Source organism: Clupea harengus, chromosome 3, assembly GCF_900700415.2.
Source record: "Clupea harengus chromosome 3, Ch_v2.0.2, whole genome shotgun sequence".
Taxonomy (NCBI): domain Eukaryota; kingdom Metazoa; phylum Chordata; class Actinopteri; order Clupeiformes; family Clupeidae; genus Clupea; species Clupea harengus.
In genome coordinates this window covers 3,960,931-3,983,430 of record NC_045154.1, presented here as the reverse complement: position 1 = coordinate 3,983,430, position 22,500 = coordinate 3,960,931, and the positions used below count along the sequence as shown (strand labels likewise).

Here is a 22,500-nt window from a genome sequence, read left to right as displayed (position 1 = left end):
CATTACACACACTGTTCAATAAAAAAGCCCCTTTACTAAGACTGAGAATAGCGTGCTCTCTACAGCTTGTGGGTGAATTACAACACAATGGCCACAGAGCAGCCGACTGGAAGAGAGGAAGAAGAGGCTCCAGGACTGTCCCCTCTGGGTGGCAGGAACCATGGTGACAAGACGCCTACACATCCACCCACAAGACATTAACACTCACGATGGGTGACAGATTGTATGACAGATTAGCAGGGACTCTCCATAATTCCTCACATGGGGGGAACACGGAGATATTTTAGGGAAGCAGGCAGTGTTACTCTCATGACAATCTGGTGTTGTGTTTCACATCATGAAAACCAGAATGGAGCCAGAAGGGTCACAGAGAGTGTGATTCACTACTTGTGGCTTTTTGTATGTTTACATTACACACACACACACACACACACACACACACACACACACACACACACACACACACAGGAAAAGTCCCCCACTACTACAGTCTACTACACAGTCACAGTGTCAACCTGACATTAAGGGAGAGATAATACACACACAGCATGACAGCAAAAAAGTCATAATTGTCTAAAGTCCAATGGAGATGGAGTGGCACTGGTGTATCTGCCTTGCTACCGTAGCCCAGTGGTGGCTGATGAGAAGGGGGTGGTGGGGTTGTGTGGTGCAGGCTATGGGGGTCGGGACTTACATTGGCAGCCCCCAGTAACAGCAGCGTGGGGCCCAGGCCCAGCGTGTAGATGGAGCGCAGGATTCCACACAGGAGGAAGGCTCGGATGTTCCCCGGCCTGGGCAGCAGGAAGAGCATGGCGGTGCTCACGACCATCGCCACCCACAGCAGAATAGACAAGAAGGGGGACAGGACACCTACACACACACACACACACACACACACAGACACACACGCACACACACAGACACACACACACACACACAGACACACACACAGACACAGACACACACACACAGACACACACACACACACAGACACACACACAGACACACACAGACACACACAGACACACACCAAGAGGATGTGTACCCTTTACAAATATATTAACACAAGCTTGAAGCATATATTGGCCGAGGGTGATACTTGAAATCCATACAAATTATGCTGAAATGAAATTCAACACAAATATTGAGCACGGAAACCTTATGGTCTGACCAGAGGAAATGGGTAGAGAAAAAAAACCTCACCTTCATCATCATCATCTCCAAAAGGATAGAACAGAGCCACGACCAGGTTGACCAACACGGCCAGGTTAAAGGAGATGCTGCCCCACAGAGAGATGTGCCGCGAGAACCAGAACAAAGGAGCGTTATCTACAGGAGGCAGATCAGAGATCAGGATCATCCACTAGGGGTGGGAATCTCTTGGCACCTCACGATTCGATTCGATTCCGATTCAGAGGTCAACGATTCAATTCTAAACCGATTCTCGATTCTAAACCGATTATCGATTCTAAACCGATTATCGATTATCAATTCTAAACCGATAAAACGATTATCGATGCATCTCGATTTTTAAAACATTTGAGTTTGCTACTCAGAGTCTCAAATCACTTCCTACTTTGTGTTTGATAATTAAAGAAAATCAACAGATCTATCTATTTTTTTATTAGAGAAAAAGTGTGTCCTTGTCACAATTATGACTTTCTATGAACAATGCAATAATCGATGCAGCTTGCATTTCAACACAAAATGAATGTGTAAAAAAAAAAAAAAAAAAAATATTATTTTTTTTTTACTATTTTTTTATTTTATTAAAAAATCGATAATTAACTATTCTGAATCGAGACAGAATCGTTCTAGAGAGAATCGAGAGAAATCGAAAAATCGATTTTTTCCCCCACCCCTATCATCCACCATCACACCACGTCTCCTGAGCGGACACTCTGCACATTACAAACACTTTCACACGTGTACAAATGCTCAGGGATGCTTACTGCGGATCTTCTTCTGCCAGCTCATCTCGTTGTAGAGGTCATCAAACTGCTGGAAGAAGTCGTTGACCTTACTGCCCTGGTCGTCACGCTCCGTGGAGGTGAAGACGCGCACCTTGGACTCCTCCGTCAGGTACTCGCAGATGCTGGGCACCGGGAACACGATCTGCTCCATGCTGCGGTCGTGACGCACAATCTGGACACGGACGTGGACAAAACGTCAGCAGACCAAACCTAACTTTTTTCCCCGCTTCTATTTGAAGCGTTGTGATTGGCTGAGACGGCCTTGTACCTCTATTTGAGCGGTGTGGTTGGCGTAGTAACTTAGAGCATCGTCGCCTTCTTCGTCTACCTCCACTCCTGGCTTAAGGCTCTGCTGCAGGATCCTGCTGTGTCGTGCCAACTACAACCGAGAACACCAATGATCATTATTATTCATATCGTTATTCATACAGTTATTCATTCATCAGCACTTCCACTACATAAATCGATAATTAAGGACAGTGTTACAGTTGAAATACAGTAGGGTTTATTTGAAAAGGCCCCAGTTTCCGGTTGAGTGCAACCCCAAGTGGTGAGAGTGTGATCAGGCAGAGGTGATCTGAACAGTCTGAAACCTAGGAACTAGCCGTCACCCAGGATAGACTAATCTCACTTAGCAGCTCAACTCAAGCCCAGACTTGTCTAAGCTATGACTAATCCCGGTGCCTTGTGACATCCATCCACACCCAGAGTGGAGTCTGTGTGAAAGCCCAGCTCGCAGAGGGTCACCTCGGCCCACAAACCAGACCTGATGTCTGTGCACCTGCCGTCTTTCGGGACCGCCGGAGACTCCTGTTCCTCCTCCTCCTCCCCCTTGCCGCAGCACCTGACGGGACACGATGAGGATGGGGGGGGGGGGGGGTTTGTGTGTGAAGCACAGGCAGCTGAACAACAAGCTGATGATGAGCAACACATGAGCTGGGATGGGCCTGGGCAGCATCATGGGACTCCAAGTCATAGGGGAGGGATGGAGGGAGGGGTGGAGGGAGGGATGGAGGGAGGGGTGGAGGGAGGGAGGGCCTGCTGTACGTCACAATGCTTTCAAAGCTGAACTGGATACAGTGTGAGGACAGCATGTAGGTGCAAGACTGTGTGTGTGTGTGTGTGTGTGTGTGTGTGTGTGTGTGTGTGTGTGTGTGTGTGTGTGTAAACCTCATGACAAGTCATCATCAAACAGACCCACATCATGAGGTGAAAGTTGATGTCGTGACCCAAACACCAAACAAGTAGCATGAGGTATTTGGGTTTCATCATTCAAATGCTGTTAAATATTAAATGCTGTTAACCACCATTCATTAGAAGAAACCCTAGGGCCCTTGACGACCATTAAAAACCAAACCAATCTTTTCCCAAACCCATTCTCAACGCAGATAACCACATCAAAAACTGCTCATCCAAAACTTCATTATCTCATAAAGAAGAATCAGCATTAAGGTCGTCTCTGTCCATCTATTTTAAAAGAGTAGAGTGAAGTGTCACAGGATGTCTACCAGACTCTTCCGCCGGTGTCTGGGTAGAAGTGGGGTGCCAGTGGTGTGGTGTATTTTTGATCTGGCTACAAAGAATGTCACAACCACACTGTGTGAGTTACTAGGCCACTAAGAGGAAACATGACTGAATCTGTCTACCCACCACAGACACTGTTTAAAGTGCCTAATTACAAAACCAAGAGTGGCTCATATGATTAATGAAATGTACCCAAAGTGAAGTAAAAGGAGCTATATAAATAGCTTCTGCTTTTTTTTTTTAAGTCTACAAACACCAACAATGTCTGATTCATCGTACACATTAGTGACGGTAATGCATACTTAATGTCCCATTGCTGCAGGCCACTGGAGGCAAACAACTCCAGTGGGTTTAATGTCCATCATGCAAGACTTAAAAACATAACTGTAACGATCATCGAGGAACTGGACATAAGACTTAAAAACATAACTGTAACGATCATCAGAGGAACTGGATATAAGACTTAAAAACATAACTGTAACGATGATCAGAGGAACTGGATACAAGACTTAAAAACATAACTGTAACGATCATCGAGGAACTGGACATAAGACATAAAAACATAACTGTAACGATCATCGAGGAACTGGACATAAGACTTAAAAACATAACTGTAACGATCATCAGAGGAACTGGACATAAGACTTAAAAACATAACTGTAACGATCATCAGAGGAACTGGACATAAGACTTAAAAACATAACTGTAACGATGATCAGGGGAACTGGATATAAGACTTAAAAACATAACTGTAACGATCATCGAGGAACTGGACATAAGACATAAAAACATAACTGTAACGATCATCGAGGAACTGGACATAAGACATAAAAACATAACTGTAACGATGATCAGAGGAACTGAGGCTGAGTTATCAGTCATGTCCATGATGGAGGTACAGAAGTGTGTTTAACGGTGGGGCCAGCAGAAGGTATGACATAACTGGTGCCTGTCCATGACTGGCTCTGATAATTCAGTGGAGAGTTTCAGCGCCTCGAGGGCCTATTTAATGTTCCTCACGTGGAGGAGAGAGGAGGATGGCGGGGCCGGGAGGGCAGGGGAGGCGAGGGGAACAGGGGAGGGGAACAGGGCTCAGACTGGCTGACTAATCCCCCCTAAGAGGTGTGCATGTCACACAAAACCACTGCCCCAAGGCCTTATCAGCTTTACTGATAAATATAACTGAGTGTGTGGGAAAGGCTGAACATTTTAGTCATCAGAGTATGGGTGCGGTGTATGTTTGAGTGAGGTGTGTGCATGCGTAAGGTGTGTGCATGCGTGGGGGTCTGCATGCGACTTGCATAGCAGTCATGAGTTATATGCGTGCAGTAGGAAAGAATGTACTTATCTCTGCATGGCTATGGAAGTGCGGTCATGCTGATGTATATCTGTGAGTGTGTGTATATCTGCACTAATGTTTCATATGGATGTATCTGGGTTACTCTCTCTCTCTGTGTGTGTGTGTGTGTGTGTGTGTGTGTGTGTGTGTGTGTGTGTGTGTGTGTGTGTGTGTGTGGTGTGTGTGTGTGTGGTGTGTGTGTGTGTGGTGTGTGTGTGTGTGTGTGTGTGTGTGTGTGTGTGTGTGTGTGTGAGTGTGTGTGTGTGCTCTGTGGGAAACAGAAAGCCAGCCGCGGAGGAATGAATCTAGAGCCCTACTTCCGTTAGTGAGTAGATGTACCTTTGCTGTAATGCCATGTGGATGAGATAAAGATGTAAATATAATATAAATACAAATAAATGAATAAATAAATAAATCACAGCCATGACGGTGATTAAAAGTCAAATAATACTGCAGATAACATATCGGGTAGGTTTTGATACACTTCCACACCTAATCTGAATTGACTTTATTAAAACATCCAACAAACTATTTTTGACTACCTTTTGACTAATGGTCCTGAAATGAGAACTGATCTTCAAACTGTAAATAACATCGATAGCCACAATGACCTCAACCTTCATTTGTCTCTCTATTGAGTCATCACACATCATCACACACAGCAGCATAAGGCCGTGACACATCCGCCTCTTCATTCTGGTCCATTCTGTTACTACTGTGGAGGTGTCCCTGTTGAACTAAACTGTGGCCTAGGCATTGACTCTTACCTGATGTGCCAGGATGTAGATGTTGTGGCCTAGGCATTGACTCTGACCTGATGTGCCAGGATGTAGATGTTATGGCCTAGGCATTGACTCTTACCTGATGTGCCAGGATGTAGATGTTATGGCCTAGGCATTGACTCTTACCTGATGTGCCAGGATGTAGATGTTGTGGCCGACATCTTTGGACCTGATGCTGTCTCCGATCAGCTCCTCCTCTTCGTTCTCCACCCCCTGGTGATACGCCTCCTTCATCACATCCACCTGGGCAGCAGAAGAGAGGGTGTCAGAGGAAACACCTTTCCCCACCCGTGACCCCACATCACAGTGGTCATTTTAATACTGAAAACATCTATTCAGTGCCTTCTCCAGCATCCACATCAAACCCTTTTGGCCACTTGCACCTGATGTTGTTCTCACTCGCTCAGTGCATCCATCTCTCTCACCAGTTCATTGGGCCTCATCTTGTCCAGGATCTCCTCGGCGTTCTCACTGTCGTGCCGGCTCTCCATGATGGCCAGCAGCAGTTTGGACGCGTTGTTCTGTTTGGGGCAGAAAAGGCCCTTTGTCTGTGTCTGTGTCTGTGGTTCCACTGATAAGTAGACTCAAGGAAACAACAAAATACTAAAGCTGTGTGTGTAAGTGTGTGTAAGTGTGTGTGTGTGTGTGTGTGTGTGTGTGTGTGGGCAGGCATGCAGGGCTACCTTCAGCTCCAGCACCAGGTCCAGCCTGTGCTTGCCCAGGGGATTGATGGGATTGACGATAAGGGCGATGATGATGTCAATGCCATTGGATTCGTGCTTGGCTATGCAGGCCTGAAGAAAATGGAAACAGTTACTGTGGCACTCACAACACACACAAACATAAAAACACACTCTCTATCACACACACACACACACACACACACACACACACACACACACACACACACACACACACACACACACACACACACACACACACACACACACACACACACACACACACACACACACACACACACACACACACACAATAACAGCCCCAACCCTATTAGTGTGATATGGCATCTATATTCCAATGATATCTTTTTTTTAAATAATCATCGGCACTAGTCTCTGGACTGTCCTACAAAACCAACCCCAACACACACACACACACACACACACGCACATGCACGTGTGCACACACACACACACACACACACACACACACACACGCACACGCACGTGTGCGGACGCGCACACACACACACACACACACACACACACACACACACACACACACACACACACACACACACGCCCTGTGCTTGGTGCGCAGCCTTGAGAGTGTTGGAGGTTAGTGTGGAGAAACTGGGACAGTGCACTGGGGCAGCAGTGAACAGACAGCAGAGGCCTCCCCGAGCACCCAGGCGCAGTGTATAAACACCCTCTTAAAAGGATCATTTCCTGGATTTATGCCACCATGAGACAGCCACCAATGACCTCAGGAGAACAGAGGAATGTCTCCACCTCTGCGTGGACGTTTCTCTATTAGACAGCCGGGTCAGTCATTAATCACAAGCACTCGCTCTCAGATTCCCCCGGGTCACTCGCTCAATCTCCCTCTCATGGTCGGACTTCTGATGCATGCTGTGATGAGCTTTAATCAGCCAATTAGAGTATTGACGTCACCACGGTGACATGACTTTGAGGAAATAACACGCCTGACTGAAGTCTAAAGTAAGACTGGAGACCTTAACCGCACAGTGACGTTTTGGTGTGGGTGTGGGGAGTTGTTTGGTCTGACTGTGTTTGCCATTTTGGGTTGATGGCCTTTGATGTAACGGTGGTTGTCGAGACTATGTAGGGAGAGGACTGGTTTTCAGTGGAAAGGCCGATTGGGTGAAGTGGTTTTGGTGGTGGTGGTGGTGGTGGGCCAGCACCTGGTTCTCGTTGCAGGGCCCTTGGCAGTACTCGGTGATGGTCTCCAGAGTCTGGATGACCAAGTCTACATTCCTCTGGTTGATGTAGAGTCCCAGCAGGCCCAGGCCCCCCGTGGTGCTGCCGCAGATGCAGTCCAGAAACTGCAGCGTCTCGCACACCAGGTTGTAGTTGGTCTTGTTGTTTTGGTGGCGCAGGAAGTTCTGTGGGTCCGCAAGGACAAGACAAAGAGACTCGTTTCAGACTTTTCCATTCTCTTTTTCCACTCAAACAACCATGACCAAGATTATTAAGTAACAATAAATAAATGTCAAGATTCTGTTAATATGATATTAATGACTATATGTATAACATAAAATAATAATATAACAAGAAGTGGTTATGGTTCCAGATATTAGAATTTCCCACGGGATTAATAAAGTATCTATCTATCTATCTATCTATCTATCTATCTGGTTCAGACTATATACAACAAAGAGCAGTAATATCCTTGGACTGAAGCGGTTGTGGTCCTGACCTGGAGGTTCCTGTTGTGGTTCTCACAGAGCAGCTGCAGGAAGCGCAGGATGGGCTTCATGATGGTGATGGGCGCGCTCATCTGCGTCTCCTCCAGCTCCTCCTCCAGGTCCGACGCCTCCCCGACCGAGCCCAGCAGCTCCAGGTCTGAGTCCAGCTCCTTGCGGATGGTGCTGTAGGCCTTGGAGGTGGCGGAGGAGGCCTCTTTGAGCTGGCCTCTCATGTCCTCCTTCAGATAGAGAGAGTCTCTTCCTGTTAGGATAGGGATAGGGATAGGTGTGTATGTGAGTGTGTGTGGGTGTGGGTGTGGGGGTGTGTGTGTGTGAGTGTATGTGTGTGTGTGTGTGTGTGTGTGTGAGTGAGAGATAAAAAGACAGAAAAAAACAAAGAAAGGGAGGGAGGAAGAAGAACAACTCTTTAAATCTTCATTAGATAGAAAATAACTGTGCTCATAAAGTCAATAATTCACTCAAATTCATTTCTGAATCATGGACTGAAGTAGTTACAGACATATTCAAATCTAAGTTAAAAATCGAAATTGCAAAGTCAAAGATGCAGTTAAATGTTGTCTGTCAGTGGACAGTCACTGGTTATTTGGATTAAGGCTGCTGGTGGTCTTTGTTCTGCACTGACTGAGCCCTTAAGCACTCCAACCTAGAGAAGGCTAAATCTGAGATCTGAGATGTTTTACCCACATCTGAGATGAAACACAAAATCATCATGGGGGTTTCCCCTCAACTTGAGTCATGGGGATGATTTCTACTTGAGTGCAATTCATTATTTCAGTAAATAATAGGCACATAATATGAATTGGCTGTACACACAGCATAGAAATTGTTTTTGTGGTTGCAGGCAAAATTCAAGCACTAAAATGTTTCCTGCATATTAGATATGCAACCATCTGATTCCCTCCGCCACAGCCTTGTCTTCATGTGACCCACAGACTGCTAATCCATATTTCTGCGGATTTGGATTCAGTTTAGGGAGAGACGTGGATGTCCAAGTAAACAGGACGACATTTCAGGTGCATTTGCTGGGCAACAGCAGTACCTCAAACTCAGTGAAAGTTCTTCTGCTGCTTGTTTTGTCTGAATGTTCCTAGGTCCTGGTCGGTTCTGCAGCCTCTATGCATCACTGAGTGCCTTTAATCTCACTAATCCAGTGTAGCACTTCAGCATCTACTTCAGAGCCTTACAGTTCAAAATCAGTTAAGTAGAGGTTACACCAGCCACTTCTCACGCTTTGACTAACTAATCTGGATTAAGGCCTGCTTCTTTCTTTATCCAAACCTTGTTTAGGAAACAGACCTTTCAATTCCATCCCCCATTTTATTGTTCTATGTAAATCCTAATGAACTGTATCTTCCCAGGAGAACACAATACATTTGAATACACATGGTAGGCCATCTACACAAAGCACGAGCAAACAATGTAATCACGTGGATAGGCCTTGGCTTTAGTTTCCAATCACCACTTCTGGGTTAATCAAGTCCTTACAAAACCTTTAGCTCAGATATTCCATTTGCCCGGCCCCTAGTGAGAGGCAGGAAAACATGCTGGTGATTTTTTGTCTTGCATCAGGCCAGCGTTTCTGGTAAACAAGCACTTGTTGCACAATGGGCCTTTGATGCTGGCCCTCATATGATCTGTGACATGGGACACGTGCAGTGGGCGAGGAGCTGCTGAACCACTGACAAACTGACAAACACACACACACACACACACACACACACGCTCACTGTCTCACACTCACTCACACACACACACACACTGTCTCACACACACACTCACTGTGTCTCTCACACACACGCTCACTGTCTCTCACACACACACACACACACTCAATGTCTTGCACTCACACACACACACAGAGACACTCTCTCTCTCTCTCTCTCTCTCTCTCACAAAAACACAGTCTCTTTCAAAGCCAACCAGCGCGCGCGCGCACACACACACACACACACACACACACACACACACACACACACACACACACACACACACACAACGCCATCATCGATTGTACTTCTGTATCCATGAGCTACTAGTTAGTGCTGTTAAAGTATTACCCCACCTACTCAGAGCAGTCTGTTTCACATCCTCCCCAAGCTTTTTATGACATGACACTGGTTTCAAAAGACAGAAATAGACACTTAATTCCTTCAGATGTTTTTTGACTTGGTTCATTTGGTTCAGCCTGTTCATCTTATGTATTCCTACAGAACCTCTGTGTCTTTTCCCACACCCTCAAACCCTACAGAGAACAGAAGGGCAAGAGGAATGTGAGGACCAGGGGGGGTGGGGGGGTGGGGGGGGGGCGCAGGAGAACAGAAGCACAGGAGGGAAGATGCACTGGCAGGAGTGTCCGAGAGGAGACAGAACAGAACAGAGAACCAGAAGCATGAAACAGCACAGGGATCTGGACGAGGAGAGCTGCTGGGATAGAGGCGAGCGGGGCGCGGGGCGTGGGGCGCAGCATGCCAGAGGCTCACCCTGCTTCTTGTGCCTGATCCCGGAGCCCTCGGAATCATCCTCCCTCTTCCTGCTGCTCAGCTCAAACGTGTTGACCGACACGGTGGCGCGGATCTCCTGCTGGGCCAGCCGCATGCGGTCGTAGAACACCTTGAAGAAGCGCTCCGACTTCTTCTGCTTGTGCAGCTGGCTGTGGAAAGAATTCTGAGCAGAGGAAAGAAGAAATAAACAAACAAACAAAAGCGATGAATATGACGACTGCGATGGTTTTCATAGCATGAACAAAAATTATTCTGAACAGGCAGTAAGAAACAAATCATTTAAATTCATTCTTAAAATAAATAATTTGACTGATGAATTTGCAGATGCTTTCACACCAATATTCGTCAACATCATTAGCTAACATTAGCTGAGTGCTGCAGATTATTATTTATTTGATGTAAGATATGATTATTTATTTATGTAAGATATGATTATTTATTGATTTAATTATCTGTGAGCCTTGTTGTTGTTGTTGTTGTTGTTACCTGCCCCCATCTGTCTACCCACTGTACCTGTATCTGTGTGTTCCCTCCCCGGAGTAATGCGATGCCCAGGAGGACGCTCTCCTCGAACACGCGGTCGTTCTTGGTGCTGACGATGAGGTCGATGACCAGCTCCGAGGCGCCCACATTGTCCAGCAGCCACTGGATGTCCACCATGCTGAAGCCTGGCTTGTCGTGGCCCTCCCCGGGAGAGCCCCCTGGGGACACAGCGCACCCACATCAGCACACGCTAGCATCCCTTACCGCCCCCTGGGGACACAGCGCACCCACATCAGCACACGCTAGCATCCCTTACCGCCCCGCACATTCTAGCATCTCCTACATGTCCCTTACGGTCCAGTACACGCCAGCATTCAGCACCAATCCAATTATACTAACCTTATGCATCTTCATAATGGCAGCAGGGTCTGATCAGCGTTGTAGCCAAGGCCATGTTAATTTAAACTATTAACTATTTTATTGTTCTATGTAAATCCTAATGAACAGTATCTTCCCAGGAGAACACAATACATTTGAATACACATGGTACGCCATCTACACAAAGCACGAGCAAACAATGTAATCACGTGGATAGGCCTTGGCTTTAGTTTCCAATCACCACTTCTGGGTTAATCAAGTCCTTACCAAACCTTTAGCTCAGATATTCCATTTGCCCGTCCCCTAGTGAGAGGCCCATACCAACCCAACTAACTCCAACATATCAGTCTCTACTCTTCCTGCGCTCCATGTCTTAGTTATATTCAAACAGATTCAAATGGAATTTTGCTGCACGAGAGAACATCTCCGATCTCCAACAGGAGGACCTGGTGCCAGAACAGCCAGTTCCAGTAGAGACCGTATTTGCCTTCATTCTGGGGTTCTTAAACCTTTCGGCATACTAGGATCACCCTCTTACTTACAAGTCCATTTTGACCAATCCACCCAGCTTTGCCATGCTCATAATGGCCCTGGTGAACACTCAAGACTGCCGAATCGATGCCTTTCCCTCCCAGTCCCTGTCTGCATGGCTGACATTTCAGCTAATGCAAACACACAGTCTCATTGCCTAGCCATGATAAATGGACAATTACTGGTGCATTTAATGAAGCTTGATGAATCAATTTCTATAGAACCATTCTACAGCAAATGATCATTCGAGATTGACAAAAATCAGAAGTGACAGAACACTCAGTCTATCAAAAGAGTTCCTTTTTTTACTTTTCCACATCTGCTGCGCCTACAGGCAGGCCTTTTAAGCTGTTAGCAGTCGTATGTGACAAATAGCTGCATTAAGTCGGGAGAAAAATCAGTGGGGAGGCATAATGAAATTGACTACTGCTGCCAGGGCCATTACAGTCACACATGACTCACATTAAGTTATGACGGATAAACACATAAGTGCTTACACAAATAAAATGACTGAGTGTTACATCACTGAATGAGATCAAAGCATTTGCCCTACATTTTCATACAGTTCATGGTGAACCCTAACTCACTCTGGCTCTCTCAGTATCTCTCTCTCTTTTTTCAATCTGTCTCTATCATTCACTCATTCTCTCTCTCTCTCTCTCTCTCTCTCTCTCTCTCTCTCTCTCTCTCTCTCTCTCTCTCTCTCTCTCTCTCTCTCTCTCTCTCTCTCTCTCTCTCTCTCTCTCTCTCTCTCTCTCTCTCTCTCTCTCTCTCTCTCTCTCTCTCACCTCCAGAGGATGTCTTGCTAAAGGCTCCCGGTGCGCTGGAGTCGGGCTTGGAGGGGAGGCGCTGGTTTCCAAAATAGCGGGTCAGGAGGATCCTCCTCAGAATGGTGCCCTGCGGGAGGAGAGCAGAAGAAGATGCAGGGATGACCTTTGCCCTTTGCCCTTTGCCCTCTGCCAGCTGACACAGGCACCACCAACCCAGAAAGAGCGAGCCCAGAGGGACTGACCAGGCTGCAGTGTTTGGAGTAGCTTACGACTGCTCGGACACGACAAACAGCCCCGAAGCAACAAATTAAAGCACGCTAATCTGCGTTGTTCCCCAATTCCCTTTTCCCTCTGAACTACTCAAGAAAACACAATAATGTAAGGGCACTGTTGCTGTGCAGTAGCATAGACATTGCAATCAGATAAACATAAATATGTGTGAATACTGTTACGTTCTCATTATGCGTTAGCGCAGTAGCTCCAGAGTGGGCCCTTGAGGTCTCTCTATGTTACCAGTATAGCCTGCACTATGAGAACCCAGACTGGACTTGAACCTTTAACCATAAACATTGCAACTAGCAAGGAAGCAAAACCAATGGGTGCTAGTGCCAGTAAAATGCTAGTTTTACAAACAAACACACACACACACACACACTCACACACACACACACACACACACACAACACTACACCACACTTGCTGTTAATGGCAACATTATGGAGTTTGGTCTAAAACTAGAGAGCTACCCACACACACACACACACACACACACACACACAGAGACACACAACACTACACCACACTAGCTGTTAAAGGCAACATTATGGAGTTTGGTCTAAAACTAGAGAGCTACCCACCAGACACACACACACACACAGAGACACAGACACACACACACACACACACACACACACACACACACACACACACACTACACCACACTACCCACCAGACATCCAGAAACTTTGCAACAGCTCAGATGACACAGATAAAAGCTTCCTAACATGCTAACATGCTAACTGACATCTTTTGTCATTCTTATTAATGAAGGCCGCTCGTGGGACTGACAGGTGGGTGTATTTGTCCTTCTCAGGACCAAATACTATGATAATGAATTTGAAGATGACGCCAAAAGTAGTTGCCGATAAAAGCCTCAAAAAGAGGCAAATTGTTGCATAGTGTTGCTTTAAAGTGAGGATAGTGACCCTACAGCACTGCACTTGCTATACACTGTACTTCCTGGCGTTCAATGCTTCAGTCTGAGAAGAAATAGAACACCCTTACCCACCCTCACCCATGCTCATACATGAAAACACATACACACACGTCCCCATATAAACTCGGAAATCTTTCCTGCAGTCTTGGTGGTAAAAGAGTGGTAAATGTACTAAATGCATCCGGCGCAGTGGATGCCAGAGAGAGGCTCTTTTTGAAAGTGTGGCAGTTGATAAGCATATTCACATGGGGGAGTTTTTACATAAGCGGCATAAACTGGCTTAATTGCTCCAATTATTCGGAGAGAACAGCAAAGCCTTCAGGAGGAGGGAAGGAAAGAATCAAAGCTGGAGGTAGGTACCAGACGGCTGCCATCAAAACAGCTCCCCCTCAGAGAACACACAAGTGTGTGTGTGTGTGTGTGTGTGTGTGTGTGTGTGTGTGTGAGTGGGAGAGAGAGGGAGAGTGAGTTACATAACACCTGGAGATCACGAGGGAAGACAGGCAGAGGGAACAGGGTAGCACTGATCCCTTTCTCTCACACACAAAGTCTCTCTCTCTCCCCCACTCTTTCTCTCTCTCATTCTCTCGCCCTCACTCTCTCACTCCCTCTCTCTCTTTCTGTCTCTCTCTCTCTCTTTCTTTTGGCTCAGGAGAGAGTTGCAGTGTCTTGTCTAGGGACGCACTGAATTAACAGGTTTCTCTTGCCCCATCCTGATTGGACAATGTGTGGTTGCTGAAAAATAAATGTCCAGCAGCGTCCCTCTCCACCTTTTTTCCTTCTCCCTTCTCCCCACTCCCCATCCCCCACTCCCCCACCTCCTGGCTCTCCTGTGTACTCTTTCCTCCTCACTTTTCCTACCTCTCTCACTCCCCAAGTTTCTATATCTTTACTCCAACTTCTGTTCATCCCCTTTTCCCTCCCACATTCTGTGTGTGACCATGCATGAATGTGTGTGTGTGTGTGTGTGTGTGTGTGTGTGTGTGCGTGTGTGTGTGTGTGTGTGGGGGGGGGGAGCGTGGGCCCCCTCCTCAGTGCCTTGTTGTGTAAGTGCCTGTGGAGGGATGGACAGCTCATAGCAGCCCCCTCACTTTCCCCTCAGACCAGCGGATTTTTGTCTGCTCGTTTCTATGGCAACTGCCATGGTGGACAGAGACGAAGGCGAGTCGAGGCGAGACAGGCGGTCGACCTTCTCCTGTGTGGGCATGACAGAGGAGAGACAGAGACAATCACTCGCTCTTCCTTCTGCGCTTCCTTGTCTTTGCTCCTTTGTCTCGCAGTCCCTCTTATTATATGTCCCTATATGCATCACCACTTCTCAACAGTACACACGTGCACGCACGCACGCACGCACACGCACGCTCACACACACACACACACACACACACACACACAGTGTGTCTGTGGAAAACCGAAAAAGCACATGAGCCTGGCCAGACTGAGACAAAGTGAGGGGAAAAACAAACTGCTAAAGCAGCTTGCTCAACTACAAGTCTGAAACAAAAACAGGCTCTCTCTCTGTCTCTCCCTCCCTCCCTCCCTAGCTCGCGGGCTCTCTCTCGCTCGCTCGCTCGCTCCTCTCTCTCTTTCTCTTTCTCTCTGAGGAGCACGTGCAGCTGATGTTCCTGCTTTCTCAGTAAACACTTCATCAGCAGTCAGTGCAGACGCCTGTCTGCCTGCAGTGTCTGGCTGTGCCCAGAGGCCCAGACTCACTCACACACACACACACACACACACACACACACACACACACACACACACACACACACACACACACACACACACACACACACACACACACACAGCAGGTGAGTCGTCAGCCAATTAACTCCCATCTCCAACCTAACACTCCTCCATCACTCCCATCCAATCATCAGGTGCAGACTTACACACACACACACACACCAACACACATACCAGGCACATACAGAGCAATGGTTTGAAAAGCTTAGTTTTAACAAAAAAACAAAACTTAGTTTTACAAAAAACTTTTTTTGACAAGTGTCTCCAGGCTGATCAAGACTGCTGAGCGCTGACGACCAAAACTGATCACTTCCCCTCTCATTTCAGAACAGGGTGTTTGTATATGTGTGTGTGTGTGTGTGTGTGTGTGTGTGTGTGTGTGTGTGTGTGTGTGTGTGTGTATGCAAACACAGACACACAGTCCCATACACACGTGCACATACATACACACACAGACAGACAAACAGAAAATCTGTCAGTCAGTCAGTCAGTCAAAGTCGGTCTGGGGGGTTGTTTCTCTGGCAGCTCTCAGTCCCTGTCCCTCTAGGCTGTGAAGTCACAGTCTACCACACACACTTCAGCACTGCATTTCAGGCAGGGGGAAAGAGAGAGGGGAGAGAGAGAGGGGGGGGAAGAGAGAGAGAGAGAGAGAGAGAGAGAGAGAGAGGTGGCATTGGCAGCCTGACTCATCTGTCTGGTGCAGAGCAAAAAAAAAAAACCTCCACTCAGGTGATGTGAGGACAGAGAGGGAGAGGTAGAGAAATAGAAAGAGAGAAAGAGAGAGAATAAGAGAGCAGGGAGGAAGATGCAGGAGGCAGGCACTAGCACAGGCAGGCAGCAGCCCCGGTTTAAGATGTGCACGGGCACGACACACTGCGGCTGGGCTGTCCGAGTCTCCATCTCAGACGTGCAACACTACCGCCTCCCTGCACCCCAAACACCCCCACCCCCACCCCCCCCCAGCCCCAGCCCGGAGCCCAGAGCCCGGAGCCCCCCTAGCAATACTCAGTCTGGCCGTGCTGCCTGGACACCCGCGCTTTACTCTGTCTGGGAACCTGGAGGGGACCAACACCCCCGCTCAAAGGACCCAGGTCACAGATCACAGACCCCCCCCCCCCCCCCCCCCAAAAAAAAAAAAACTGCTCCAACTTTCACTTGTTTTCTCAACTTTTGTTTGAAAAAAAAAAATGTGGAGTATAGTACCTGTGCTGCACCTGAGGTGCTTCAAACTGAGACCAGCGCAGAGTCTTTCTGTATGAGGAGAGCCACAGCAGACACACACAACCCCTTTGAACTGTGCGTTAAGTGTTTGAGGCTCACACCGCACACGTGCACAGCATAACAAAACCACACAGACGAACTGCATGATCTATTACCGTGTCAATACTCAGCATTCATGTTGGAAGTGTTGTAGAATACATTTGTGTGATCATCATGTTTTCACCCAGTCTTTCACCCATAACCACTAGTTAAGTGGTCATAAGCATGGACATGACTGCAAACTTCAGAATGATGATGATCATCATCATCATCCTCATCTGCTCGGTAAGGTCTGCTGTGGACACTTAAAATAGCTGGTGGCAAACAAGCTCCGTTTCTACCAGGCCTTGTGAGGGGCGGCAGTGTTTTCCTGGCAGACTCCTCACAAGAGAAGTCACAACAGTGATGAGTGAACATTACAGAAACCTCCCAGCCTGGGAGTCCAGGTTGAGCCCAGAGGTAATAGAGGTAAATATAGCAGGGTCACATTTCTATTCAGTGTTTACTTGTTTGTTTGAAGACTGTTTTAAGACTTGTTTTTCTGCCACAGGTCATGGTGGGTTTACAAAAGACAGAGGGTAGGGGTGGGGGTGTGGGATTGATTCCTCTGGTGACCTCATCTTGGCACGTGAGCATGAGCTGGAGCGCCACGGGTTCTGTGCTGACGGGTGCAGCTTATATAAGTCAGTGCGCGCACACATGCACACACACACACAGGTAGCGTGTGCTGCTTCAGTGCCCGCGCCATGCTGCTGTCTGCTGTTACTCTCTCTCTCTCTCTCTCTCTCTCTCTCTCTCTCTCTCTCTCTCTCTCTCTCTCTCTCTCTCTCTCTCTCTCTCTCTCTCTCTCTCTCTCTCTCTCTCTCTCTCTCTCTCTCTCTCTCTCTCTCTCTCTCTCTCTCTCTCTCTCTCTCTCTCTCTCTCTCTCTCTCTCTCTCTCTCTTTCTCTCTCCGACCCCCCACCCCGGTCACGGTCATGTCCTCTCTCTCGAGTGGTCTCTTTTGGCGGTCCCGCGAACCCTCTGCTACCGCTTCTTCTGATGCTCATTCAATTCTTCCGCTGTCTCTTTGCTCACGCCTGGCTTCACTCCAACTCCACTCCAAGTCAGTGTCATTGACAGCGAAACGTCATCTCAGATAACTCCCCAGAACCTGAGGCCTACATCACTAAGAGCAAGCCTATGGCAAGAAAAGGGTCTGCACTGACAGTCTCTGCATCCCACGTACAAGAAAAGAGATGGTGTCACATGATGGCAGAACAATACGGAAAAACATGTGCCTTGCTCTGAAATGTTTTGCTGCTCTCTAAAAAAACGGAAGAATGCCTACACCTAGTGAATGAAGATCTTGTTGGACAATCCGACACTATTACTTCTCTTCTTAAGCTACATATCCCCCTGGCGTGTCTGGTCTTTTGTCACCTAAATCACATGTTCTGTTGTATTGTGTTCCTGTGTCCCCGTTCCTCAGTGTAGTTATGCTAACAACATCTCGTTTCTGACTTCTCAGTTTGGTAATGTTGTCTATCCTCGGGCCCATGGCTGCAGTTCTCCTTCAGCATAAGAAAATCATGTGCACCGAGATACAAAATGGTGTATGTTATACATGAGGGCCTATGAGGTCTGTGAGGGCTCCTGTCAGCCAGCAATCTGCCTCTATGGCCTTTGGGGAACCCGACACTTCAGAGGCTGCATCAGGCCGTTAGAAGCAGACCTCAGCAGCAGCAATAGCACCTATTCCTCCTTAACACCACAAACAAATGCTGTTCTAGACGTAATAATCCAAAAGCCTTGAAAGCGTCACAAGTCCAAGTGCAGGCGTAAGTGGTAGTACAAGTACAGGACGTCCAGTACTCAGCTACTGACAGTCTTGCTCTCCCTTATTCTATGAGAGCGGTGGTACTGAGGTGTGGTGTCTGGTCCAGCAGCCCTATACGACACACGTGGCAAACAGAGACGAGGGAGGGAGAAACCAGGCAGTGATTGGTTAAAACAGGCCGCTGGCGCTGGACAGGAGCACATAATAGCCTGCCTCCCACCGCTTCCATTCACTCCTCGCTTTGCCCATTTACCACAAATAGCTTGTCACATTGTGCTTTACAGACCACCACCGACTGCTCTTCGGCTAGTCTTTAAATGACAGCACAGGACACTTCGAGCTGAATCTGTGTGTGTTTCTATTTCTGTGGTGCCCCCATCTATACACAAAATACACACTGCGTACGTTAGCAGTTACACAGGGTGGGCTGGCAGTTTTGTTTTGTTTAGTAGCATTTCGAAGGCAGTAGTGAACTTGAAGCGGAGTTGGTGGAAGCAAAAATATAATAACGTGAAAGTAAATCGAAATGGAAAACACTGAAATGTAACCAAGTTTTAACTTAGCCATCACTGAGTTAGCATAGTGATACACCAACTGAGTTAGCCGTCACTGAGTTAGCATAGTGATACACCAACTGAGTTAGCCGTCACTGGTTAGCATAGTGATACCCAACCTGGACTTGGCAGGAGTGGAGCTGGAACTTGAGCTGGCGCAACACACGGTGATGCCGCAGGGAGCTGATTCTGATCTGTGCACCATCCTAAGAGAGACAGTGAGCATGTTCCCAAACATTCACAATATAATTAAAGTTCTACTGACGATGCCCGTCTCGACGGCTTGGTGGAAAGGTCATTCAGCTGTTTGAGACGTTTCAAGACATTAGCTCTAATAACAGGATTGGCTTTACTGAATATTTGTAAAGACTTTGAAATCAATGCAGAGAGAGTTTTGAGAGAGTTTAACGCAACAGGGACCAGGTGGGTCTATTTTAATTGTAAGGTAGGATACGTTTCAATCTTTTAACGAGAGTGTCAAAACCAAGGTTGGGTTACTGTTGGTGCACACAATGCAGTCTGTGTCCCACATGGTCTCACTAGCTTCTGTCAATAGATGGTTTCTCTATGTTTACTGCACATGAGCTGCTGCCACTCTATGGTGGCACAACTTTCTTGAGTGGACATACCACGAACGAGAATCCTGTGGGTGCCCCGTGTGTGTCTGTGTGGTACATTAAATTAGTGGTAAATTAAAAGGTAAAAAAAAGCCTGCACAGAGTGCATCATTTCAGGGTGACAATTCCCTCCCGTCCCATCCTGTTAACTTTATTCTACAATGTTCTCTTGGAATTTCAATAACGTTCATTGGAATCAATCAACCTCTCTCTCATCCTTCCCCCATTGATGATCCCTCTCTCCAGCCTTGGCCACCACACTCTCTCCCATCCTACTTTATTTTTCCTCTGGAGACAGTCATGGGTCAGTTGACTTTTTTCACTGAAGGAACTTTCTGGAAGGGTCTGTCGGCTTTCCGATAAACACCAGCCCAGCCCAGTGGCCTGACTGCAGCTGATTGGCTCCGGTGTGTAAACCTCCTCGGCCCTCTCCTCACCCCATGCCCAGCAAAAAGAAATAAAGAAATAAAGAAAAGAAAAACGAATTAGCATGTGGCGCGTGAGAGCAATCCTGTTGATTTCCTGACAGCATCCATCCAAGACAAACAGCACTGAACACACAAACAAGCACTTTCTAGGCTTCATCCAGTCTCTCAACATTCCCAGAGCGAAAGCCTGAGCCCGGTGCCTGCTGGGTCATGTCGGAAGTGGCACGTGAGATTCACTAACCTCGTTATGGTGTAGTGGGTGTTTACACTGTGTGTGTGTGTGTGTGTGTGTGTGCGTGCGTGTGTGTGTGTGTGTGTGTGTGTGTGTGTGGGAGACTGACTGACTGTGTGAACGTGTGTCTCAGCACACTTACACACTGGGGATCTTGTTAACCTGATGCTCAAGCACAATGCATACGCTGTGGTAGACAAAACTGCCATCTCATTCACATACGTACACACAGACACACACACATAGTGTGGCCAGATGGCCAATTGCAACAGAAAGCTCAGTGGAAAGGCACTTCCATATTTACACCCTGGCACATGCAATGTCAGTGTGTTTAAATAATGCAGAGGCACAGTGACAAGCTGGGCTCTACGGCACGAGATCGAACCAGTATTTAGCCTTAAGACCTCAGAGAGAGGGAGAGAGGAAGGGAGGGAGAGAGAGAGAGAGAGAGAGAGAGAGAGAGAGAGAGAGAGAGAGAGAGGAAGGTTGGAGTTCACAGAGCTACAAGTCTGGCTGCTTTCAGAGGAAGACTTTGTGAGGGGGGGGGGGGGAGCGTTCAGACTGGGACGCCTCAAGCGGGAGCCTGTGTTCAGACTACAGAATGAACGCTGAAGCTGAAGCTGAAGCGGTGTTCAGACTACAGAATGAAGCTGAAGCTGAAGCTGAAGCGGTGTTCAGACTACAGAATGAAGCTGAAGCTGAAGCTGAAGCGGTGTTCAGACTACAGAATGAACGCTGAAGCTGAAGCGGTGTTCAGACTACAGAATGAACGCTGAAGCTGAAGCTGAAGCTGAAGCGGTGTTAAGACTACAGAATAAACGCTGAAGCTGAAGCGGTGTTCAGGGCTAGACCGCGTTGAGCTTTTGGACTGCACTAAAACGGCAAAGGGAATACAACGGAGATGGTTTGTCATCAGTGTGACACATTGGAAATCAATCATTTAGGGTTCATCTTAACACTCTTGAGTTGGTCTGTGTGGTTGGGGTGGAGGTCGTATAATACGCTTATAGGGTTTGCAGTGAGGCTAGGGCAAGCCTGTGTTCAGGTAGACGTGTTGGGCTGGTGTTGAGGCAGCGCTGAGGGCTTGTGGCCATCTGTGGCTCTCCAGCACCGTGCATCAGGACCAAAGGGGCCCTTAGGGGGCTCTGCTGCCACTCCACACACAGTAGGGAGCACGTGCCTTACACACACACACACTCACTTTCTCGCCCTTGTGCGCGCACGCACACATACTCGCAACATGTGCCCTTGCATTGCCATGGTGACCACACGCCTCCGGCTCTCCAGTGAGAGGACACCTGACTAATGTCAGGGGATGGGGGAGGGGGCAGAATCCATCGCAAGATGAGAGAATCAAATCACCTTTTCATTTCTGTCGCTATGTTAATTCCTTTGTTAATGCATCTACTTGCATGCTCATCAAAAGACACACACACACACACACACACACACACACACACACACACGCAAAATCAAGTGCTTTTGCCAAATATCAGACAAACACACTATATGGAAAATAGGCTGAGTGGTAACAGATGTAAGGCACTATGAAGTTCTATTTTCTGCCAGATCTCATGTTTAACGTTTCATTTTTTTTATTCCATTGATTATCATCAAATCATACATCCAATCAAACAATGTACTCAGTGCATCGGCTGCACATGTTGTACCTCTCTAGATGACAGGCCTGTGTTGTAATAGGGTAGGGAGTGTAGGGTAGCAAAGCTGGTATAACCTAGAAGACTACAAAGACAGTTGCATGTACCATCATTTTCAATAAAACATTTTATAAAATGAAAAATAGGCTAATTTATTTCAGGGGAGATTATCCTCTGGTTTCCAGTTCCAAGACTTGTACTGAGTCAGTAAGCCACTTGTGTTGTAAAGATGTTCTACATGTAGCTACAAGTCATATTGGTATTCTAAGAATATTTAGATGCT

General features: G+C 47.3%; 1 protein-coding gene across 7 annotated transcripts in view; it reads right to left on the bottom strand.

Moving 5' to 3' along the window:
• Positions 1-22,500, bottom strand: part of itpr2 (inositol 1,4,5-trisphosphate receptor, type 2) — an 83,920-nt gene that overhangs the window by 21,428 nt on the left and 39,992 nt on the right. For 4 of the 7 annotated variants that reach the window (XM_042707489.1, XM_042707490.1, XM_031564283.2 and 1 more), the window contains 12 exons: positions 12,710-12,818; positions 11,043-11,230; positions 10,509-10,692; positions 8,019-8,269; positions 7,504-7,704; positions 6,302-6,412; positions 6,044-6,139; positions 5,745-5,861; positions 2,242-2,352; positions 1,953-2,145; positions 1,204-1,329; positions 695-870 (listed from right to left, as the gene is read on the bottom strand). In XM_042707489.1, coding sequence (XP_042563423.1) covers positions 695-870; positions 1,204-1,329; positions 1,953-2,145; positions 2,242-2,352; positions 5,745-5,861; positions 6,044-6,139; positions 6,302-6,412; positions 7,504-7,704; positions 8,019-8,269; positions 10,509-10,692; positions 11,043-11,230; positions 12,710-12,818 — 1,863 coding nt within the window. Of the gene's footprint in view, positions 1-694; positions 871-1,203; positions 1,330-1,952; positions 2,146-2,241; positions 2,353-2,739; positions 2,818-5,744; positions 5,862-6,043; positions 6,140-6,301; positions 6,413-7,503; positions 7,705-8,018; positions 8,270-10,508; positions 10,693-11,042; positions 11,231-12,709; positions 12,819-22,500 lie in introns of all 7 variants that reach the window. The other 3 variants (XM_031564280.2, XM_031564282.2, XM_031564281.2) reach the window with 1 other exon arrangement.